We start from the raw sequence: 9,489 nt of genomic DNA on the forward strand, positions 1-9,489 counted from the left end.
TGCCGTCTTTTATCACGCTTGCTAACGCTAAGTTAACTTTACCAGCAGATCTGTATGAGGCACAAACTGAGGCTACAGTTAGCAGTGTGCTGATGCTTAGTGGTATTTCTTAATCTTTTCTGTGAAACTGATGTGCATTTAATAAACATGCGTACATTATTAGCGTTATATTGTCACCAAGTGGCGGCATGTACAGTGAGAATACTAAGACAAACACTTGTGCACCTCGCCACCACTCACACATCAACACGTCCTCACTTCACACTGCTCTGTATGATCGTCACTACTTCCTGCTTTGGAAGATAAATGTCTGCGCTGTATAGGACAGTAATCTGGACTGTGTGGTGCAGGCTGCGTCCTCACCTGAGTCGGAGCTGTACATGTAGACGAACCTGGTCCAGCAGAAGTGCTCCAGCAGGGCCATGAGGGGCTCCTGCAGCTGGGGCCGCAGCTGCAGGACAAACTGGTTGTTGGTGTGAACGGGGAAGGACGGCGTGACGAAGCAGACGTGCAGAGAGCCACAGAAAGACATCAGCATGTTGACCGTCCGCCGGTCGTACAGACCCATGATGGCGTACACGCCTTTGGAGAACTGGGAGCAGACTGGGAGGAGGAAAAGGAAGAAGAAGAGATGATTATTAAAACAGAGCTCAGTGTTTCATCAGCAGGTTAAATGACAGAAACTGAACTGATATAGGTTTTGAGATTATGGCGGTTTACTCGGCGCCATGACCATGACCATTATTCTTTGATTTCCAGTTGTTGGAAGGTGGCACGGTGACAGAAGCTGTTCTCTTTTTATTTTTGGGTCATGTTTAAGTGTCACATTAATAAAGTTGCACTGAAACAGAAACAGTCTGCAGGTCAGCGCTCTGTGAGGCCCTTCTACTTTAATTTGTTCTGTTTTGGAAGATAAAACCCTCTGAGGAGGTTTTCTGCTTCTCATAGAGAATCTTAATGTTCTCCAGTTCAGCTGGTTGTGAAACGATGAGCGAAGCGTCCAACAGAAAGACAATAAAGAAGAGATTATGATCCATGATCCAAATTAAAACACAGGACTGGAGGCAGACACCAGGAAGCATCAACAACATCTGATTCACTCTGACGATTAAAGAGCAGCTGAAACACGCTTCTTCTTCATGTCTGTCATTTTCAATATGTCGTACCTGTGTGTCGACCTGTGAACAGATTCCTTCTGAATAACACTGTTTACATACTAATATTCCACTATGATTCAAAGTATTCCAACTTTAATGTGGGTCATGTAATCCACAGATTATATTGAAATATTCTGAATTCTATATTTATACTGAACAAAAACTGAAACACATCACTTTTGATTTTGCTCCAATTTTTCACAGGTTTAACTTAAAGATCTGAGGCGGCTGCACAAAACAGCTGAAGCTAAGATTATTTTGTTTCAGGGTTTCTGTGCAACTGTGTAAGTCCCTCAGTTAAGGAGAAATTAAGCCATAGTGTCATAGCTGAGGAAAAAACTTGAGGTGTTTTCACAGGTGACACAGGTGTGTCTCGGGGTGGAAAGGTCACTCTGAAATGTCATGTCTGATCACAGCGCAGCAACACAGATGGAGCGTGTCATTAACATGCTGACTGCAGGAACGTCCATCAGAGCTGCTGTCTGTGGACTGAATGTTCACGTCTTTACGGCCTTACGCAAGTCAGTAACGATGATGAAGGTCAAGACTGTGGTGCAGATGATTTCAGACTTTAAACTGTGAAAACAGGAGCAAAAACAAAAGTGCTGCCTTTAAAGTTTGTGTGTGTGCGTGTGTGTGTGTGTGTGTGTGTGTGTGTGTGTGTGTGTGTGTGTGTTTCTCAGCAGGGCCTACAGTGACACAGCTCCTCTACATCTCTTCATCCTCATCATCATCCCTCTGTCCCTCTCTGTCTGTCAGTACACATCCCTCCATCCTCCGCCCTCTCCTTCACCTTCTGTCCTCTTCTCTCACATCTCTCTCTTTCCAATAACTTCATTTGTCTTGTTGTCCGTCCCGTTTTTAAGCTCCACTTCCTTTTTTCCGCCTTCAAATCCAGGTCACCCAAACAAACCCCGAGAAAAATATAGTTCATTTTCTGTGTTGTAAAGTTTGTAATCTGCTGTCACAGGGCTGTGATGCGGTCCGGTCAGACGTGTGAGACTCCTGCATGTCTGAAAACACTTTTTACTAATAGATGTGATTTTGTATGAAGGTTTGTTTGTGCGTGGAGAGCACATCTCTGTACGATGGTTCAACTAAGACAGACACAAAGATCCTCTGAGCAGCAGCTGAATGAGACCAGGAGAAATCAGCAGTCAATGGTCAAAGAAACTGGAGGCTCAACATCAACATGTGAGCAGATTAAAACAGTGTCGATAACAAGCTGGAATAAACTTCAGCACAGCTCCTCTTTAAACTTCACAACAGAAACAGAAGGTTGGTGCACTGTTAGCACTGTTAGCACATCAGCTGAGCAGACTGGACCGTCACATCACAGGTTAAACCTCTTCAGTCTGAACGCTGAGAGCCCAAAGAAAAATGCACTGACTCATTATTTACAGAGCAGCTGAGCTGCTGTGGTTCGATTATGATCGAGGGTCACTGAGAAGAAATTCAACATCCAAGTTCACACGGTGTTCTGCCTGTCATGAGACTCTTATTTCACTCGTCTCCTTTTCAAATGTCAATAACACGTTTAATGTTGGAGTCAAACTCTTTTAATCTCTGAGTTTATTGAAGGGAAAGAAGAGGAACAGAAATGTAACCGCTGATTGCAAAGGTTTCAACTCTTAAAATGTGTCTTTGAAGCGGCTCACACCAGTTAAGAGAGAGTAAAACACACAAGTAGCAAAAACGTTCTGGGTCTCTTTGGACGATCTGTGCCTCATTTGTAATTTAAAACAATAAAACATTAAGTCTTCGGGCTGTTCCTATGTTTTCCTGCAAAAAGTAACGCACAAAAATTTGTACATATCCCTCGTATTCAGGAGACGTTAGGAGGTAAGACAGGGTGGTGGATACATCAAACAAACACAGGACTTTCCCCTCAGAGACCAGCTTCTGAAACCATGTGAACTTTGAGTCATTTTAAGGTGCGTCACCTCCATGTTTCTCTTCTTTGATCTCACCACAGTAACTTTACGTTAAGCACATAGCGTCATTCGTAAAGTGCTAATTTGTAGGATATCTAACCGCTGTATGAGGATACGTTCAAATCTGTTCTTTGTTGTCAAAATAAAAAACAGTGTCAGAGTACAAAAACTCAAAGCAAGTCAAAAGCAGACCGTTTTATTGTTGATGTTCTTGTCTGTGGTCGTAAGTGCTAACATCGTAGGCAACTGGACTTGCTTGTGTTTCTTGAAGACGTTTCGTCTCTCATCCAAGAAGCTTCTTCAGTTCTAAATGACTGGTACAAAGTTGCAGGCTATAAACCCTGTGTGGGTGGGAACCCTTGCAGAGTCGTTAAGGTCTCAATGTGAGTCGTTGACCCACCTGGCCACCATGTCCATGTTCATTTTTTAGTGCACTATCCCTTTAAGTGAAAATACATTTTGAATAAATTTGTTATTTAATGTTCCAGAACAGAACAGTTATCGTGTTTACTCTGATCAGCGATGTCTCCTTCGATTTCAGGTTGATCTTATTTTGTATTTTGAGTCAACTCTTCTTCATTTAAACCTTTACACCAACACACACTTCCTGCCCACTCATTTGTCATCACGTTTATTGTTTCACTGACTTCTGTATTTTTTTTTTTTTTAAATCTGCACGTAATACAGAGCAGAAAAATCTCCACTTGTCGTTATCTTCATGGCAGACTGACAGAATTTCAGCGGCTGACTTATCTGCTGCCGTGTCGCTGATAAAGTGCAGTTTTCTGGGCCTCCACGCGGTAAATCCCCGCACACACCACGGCTTTAATCAAATTACTCTTCATGCAGGGCTCCTTCACAGTCAGGGATTAAGTCTTAAGACAAAATAATTCTCTCAGCTGAAGCATCATTCTGTGAATCACCGTCTTATTTTGTGGCACAATCCGATTTAGAGTGTATGAAAACATGTCTGCGGTATCTGTGTCATCACCCGGGAAATCCTCACCGGGACAAAAAGTGCTGAAGCTTCCAGCAGGGCTCAGGACGACGGGCTGAGACACCTGTCAGTCAAACAAAACACACTCCTGTTTAATGTCCTCTTAACTATACAAACATCTGAACATCATCACAGCAGCAGCAGTGATGAAAGCTGACTCGTGTGTCTCAGCCAAAAAGTTGCACCTGATCACACCGCAAAGATGACAGCCGACGACCAGCACGCACGTTCTGCGCCTGCGTGAAAGGAAATATCTCTCCTCCTGTGTGTATTCGTCCTTCAAAAAGAGAAACCAGAAGACCAACTTGACGTCGTTAGCCAGTTAGCACATTAACAGAACAACCTGATGATAAAAGAACAGTTTGCTGGTGGATTTACGGAGCGGAGGGAGAAGTTGTTGGAGGTAAAATTATAAACAACAGATTTTTGGCTTGTTGCCAGGAGCTGGCGAGCTAACAACCATCAGGACTGTGACCCGTCCACTCCAGAAGTGCAGCTGCAGGCTACAGGTGAGCGACACTGTGTCAGCTCTGAAGTGTTGTCTTAGTTTCCTTTGTACTCAAGCAAACAGGTGGAGCAGAGAGAGGGAGAAAACCCTGCTGGTTATTCTGCCGTCATGTTGGTTAAAATGTTGGTAAACAAACACAATGGAAATATGGAATTGGTAAAATGGTCGAGGTCACGGCCACATATCGTACAAGGAGCTGAAAATGTAATTATCATGACATGCCGGACCAACCCGGTCTCAGTGGCCTAGTGGTAGAGTGTCCGCCCTGAGACTGGGAGGTCGTGGGTTCGATCCCCGGCCGGGTCATACCAAAGACTATAAAAATGGGACCCATTGCCTCCCTGCTTGGCACTCAGCATCAGGGGTTGGAATTGGGGGGTTAGATCACCACGTGATTCCCGAGCGCAGCACCGCTGCTGCTCACCGCTGCTGCTCACCGCTCCCTCAGGGGATGGGTCAAATGCGGAGAACAAATTTCACACACTCAGGTGTGTGACAATCAGTGGAACTTTACCTTTACCTTTACACTCTGAAGTCATCCAATACCGGGGCTTGGTCGGTGACGTCCGCCGTCAGACACTGACAAAAAGAGCCGTCGTTTCACGTCACGTTATTGTTCCACGGCAACCGGTGGTGTCGGGGGGACAACAATTAAAGTTAAGGGTGGGGGATGCCACACAGCGGAAACAGTGCCAATAATCCAGATTGTTTTACACACAGCAGCTGGGACTGACTGAATTTTGAAGTTTTACTAATATAAAATATTTTTCAGACACTTTAATAATGTTTGCTAGTGCATGTAACAGGCTGAAGTTGACACGGCGTCCCAGAGCGTCAACAGCCAACACACCCAGGGTACCTTGGATGTCATAAGTGGACGTGGAAAGTCCATGACCAAACCTCAAGGCAACTGAATCGAACGCAACTGGACTTAGTTTTGTCTTAGAAGACGTTTCACCTCTTAACCAAGAGGCTTCACCGTTGCAGCAGGAGTTTCAACGACCGTCGTTGACACACCATTGTAGCACTAACGAACCAGTGACATCATTGGCCTTGTGAAGACCTCCCCAGAGGTTAAATACCTGGGTTTTTCCACACCAGTTTGTCAGACTAGTTCCAGCCTAGTCAGACAAGCATGAACTGATGAAGCCTCTTGGATAAGAGGTGAAACGTCTTCTAAGACAAAACCAAGTCCAGTTGTGTTCGATTCAATTGCCTTGAGATAACTATGACCTGGATAAATGAGAATATCCACAGGCATCCATGACCAAACGTGGACATGTGACGAGGTCACAGTGAGGATGTGTTGATAAAATAAGGGCACATGTAAACTCACCGGATTCATGACGTGCACACCGAACAATTTTGTTCTCGCCATCGTGCCTATGTTGGTGAATCAGAGTCATTCTAAACTGACCTCCATGTCTCTATAAGGAAGTGTGTTGGCCCAGAGGAGCATCATGGATCTAGTTCCATTATATCAGAGACATCAGACATCTGTACGGCTGATATCTCCAACACTCTGCAACTCACACCAAAACTATCTGACTGATGAACAGCTCTACAGGGAAGAGGAAGAACATGTGTTTTTGATTTGGGGGTGAACTGTCGCTTTAAAACTGTGACTACTGATCAGACAGGAAGTTGGAAGCTAACGACACGTTGTTACTGTTCTTCTCATATTTACAGTTGGGTCAAAACTAAATGACCAAAAAAATCTGGACTTGCTGATGAGACGGAGAAGAATGACATATCTCACACTGTGTCGAGACTATTGCTCTGAAGTCAGAAGTTAAAGGGTCAAAGGTCACATAAACACAAACACGAAGCTTCATCCATCAAACAGCTGATGTCACAGTCGAACCGTTCAAACCCCGTCTGTCTGATGTTAACTCAACAAATCAGACATCAGTAAATCTCTATTAGATCATAATGTGCAGACAGACATGTACTGTGTGTGTGTGTGTGTGTGTGTGTGTGTGTGTGTGTGTGTGTGTGTGTGTGTCCTTGGTGCAGCGCTAACATGCTAACAACCAGCCCTCTCCCTCTGAGCAGGCCACCACTGAAATAACTCTTCCCTCTGGGGCCATGCTATCATGCTAACAATAGATGTTTGTCCCAAGGCGAATGCTATCATGCTAACGAGGTATCTGTCTCTTAGCATTAGCGCTGCGACGACGACAGAGCGCTCCTCCATCAGAGAGGGTCGGGCAGCGGAGAGTCGACAGATGCTGAGAGCCCTCTGTGGAGTTATTTGTGTCCAGATCAACAGTGTCCTCGTGACGGGGGTCCAGATGTGGACACAGTGATTTCTAATTCATGCTATAGGCGTGAATACATGAACGCTGCCGTCCTGCAGTGATCGATGACCTCAGTGTTCGCTCGTCTCGTTAGAGCACCGCTGCAGAAAACTTACAGACATCACTTTCAAAGTCCTGCTGCTGCTTGTTTCTGTGTCTTTGTGATATTTTATTTACAGCTGATGTTTATGCTCTGTTCCTGATGCTGATTATTTTCCTCACTGTTAATGTTCACATTATATTTTGTATTTGTTTTATTTTTAAAAATAACGTGTCACAGATTAAAAGAAAACAGGCTGCAAATGAAAATGTACCACAGGAAAGTGCTGGAAATAAAAAAAACATGCACATTTAATAAAGGTCAAGTCTGTTTTTCAAAAACATGTCATGATTTGAAAGTGTGTCGCAACCCGCCCCCCCCGCCCCAAAAAAAGTGCCGCAAATAAAAATAAAAACTGCCATAAATTAAAAATGTGCCGCAATTAAAAAACCTGCAAAACTGTTTCACAGATAAAAATATGTAGTAAAAAAATGCCAAGAAATTAATAACACACAAACAAATAAAAAACAAAAGTAACAGAAAAATGCTGCGATCCAGTCGACACAGTGGAAGTCCTCCAGGCCTCCAGGGGGAGCTACGTAAATCTGTCAAACAACACGTTCCTGTTAAATCGCCTCTTTACTCCAAACACATTCTGTCGTCTGGTGTCTCTGTGGCCGAAAATAGAGCTGCTCCACTCAGCAAATTTTGGGCCTTTGTGGTGTTTTTGCCCTCGTTGGCCACTGTAATATGCTAAATAATCTGCCTCCCCCCCCACCCCCTCACCTCCACCCTTTAATATCAATGAATACAAATGTTGAAAAAGGCAACAAGGACACTCGTGGTAACATCGCAGAGACTGAGCTGACCTCGCCTCATCCTCACTGAGGGTCCTCCAGTCAGACATCTCGCTCCTCGCCACCTGAGGCTTTTAGACAGAGCTTTATTTAAACACAGCCCAGAGACGACGACGACAAGCGCCACAGGCCCCACAGCTGAGACCTCGCCGTCTCCCCACAGAGCTGCTCATCCTCCTGACACATCCGTCCGTCTATACTCACGCTGCAGATCTGCCTCTCTCTGCTGTACACAATAATCACAGGGAACCAGAGGATCGTTCAGCTGAAGGCTGATTGGCGGGTAACTGTGAGGACGTCTTTCAACCAGAGGCCCTCGCCGCCATCATCCTTCACTTCCTCTGACCCACGGCTCCACTGTTTACGCTCCCTCTGCCGAAGACACGAGACCAAACTGCCCGCAGACACACATCCGACAATCAGGTCACTGTTTCACTCCGTCGTTCAGTGTTCACGTCACTTAGCCGACACTTTTCCTCAGATTGCCGTTTGTTATTAATTTTATTTTTTGTTAATCTGGAGCGGCTCGACGCTGAGCGCCGCCGAGGATTCAGCTGGAAGTCTGTGATCGCTGACATTACAAGTAGCCACAAACAGGAATGTCAGAAGGTCACAGACTGCAGACAACACAGCGGCGAAGTGAAACGTTGATTCATGTTCTCAGAGTTTTCTTCCCGGGCGTCCAGAGGACACTCTCAGCTCTCTGTCAGGACACCGGGGCGTAGGTGGAGGCAAACAAGCCATCATCACGGCAGTGACACCTCACTAAATCCTCATTAAACACTGTGACGCATAGGGATGGGAATTGATAGGATTTTATTGATATCAATGCCATTATCGATTCTGCTTATCGATCCGATTCTTTATCGATTCCTCCTGTGAATTAATGATATCACCTCCTATTGTTTGTAACCCAAGACATCTGCTTTCATAACGTTTTATTATGAACCTTAAAGCCATGGTCTAGTTTAGAAAGACGATGAGAAAGATTTGGAAAAAAAGCACTGGCCACGGCTTTGACCGCTTCTGTCTCTCCGCCATTACGTCTTCTTTGTTGTTGAACGTGCTGCTGACTGACGAGCGAAGATTCGGCATAATGAAAAGAATCAATAAGGGAATCGTTAAGCATAAAGACTAATGATATCGATGAATTGAACCAGTTGGAACCGGTTCTTAACAGGAACCGGTTCTCGATTCCCATCCCTAGTGACGTATGTGAAAGACAAGAAATCTGTCCAGAAACAGTTTGGTACCTGCTCCAAACATCTTCACTGGTGAAGGTTATAATCTACAGAGCCTTAAAGGAACAGTTCATTAACAGGACCTGTGGAGAGCATCCACCTGCCCAGGCTGTCTGTCAGTGGGTGGAGGTGGATGATGAGGATGATGAGGTGGATGATGAGGATGATGAGGTGGATGATGAGGAGGATGAGATGGATGATGAGGATGATGAGGTGGATGATGAGGATGATGAGGTGGACGATGAGGTAGATGATGAGGAGGATGAGATGGATGATGAGGATGATGAGGTGGACAGCGTGACGTGTGTGGTTGTGCTGCTGCCGTGGTCCTGCCAGATGCCTCCTGCTGCTGCTGCCATCATTAGTCATTAGTCATACTTCTACTGTTATTATACACATATGACTATTGTCACACATGTATACTGCCAGATATTAATACATACTTTCAACATATT

General features: G+C 44.8%; 1 protein-coding gene across 1 annotated transcript in view; it reads right to left on the bottom strand.

Annotated features, from left to right (window-relative positions):
* The window catches only part of LOC126385651 (glutamate receptor 1-like), a 92,764-nt gene that overhangs the window by 50,793 nt on the left and 32,482 nt on the right, over positions 1–9,489 (bottom strand). The window contains exon 3 of the mRNA XM_050037495.1: positions 364–603. Coding sequence (XP_049893452.1) covers positions 364–603 — 240 coding nt within the window. The remainder of the gene's footprint in view (positions 1–363; positions 604–9,489) is intronic.

This window comes from Epinephelus moara, chromosome 3 (assembly GCF_006386435.1).
Source record: "Epinephelus moara isolate mb chromosome 3, YSFRI_EMoa_1.0, whole genome shotgun sequence".
Classification (NCBI taxonomy): Eukaryota; Metazoa; Chordata; class Actinopteri; order Perciformes; family Serranidae; genus Epinephelus; species Epinephelus moara.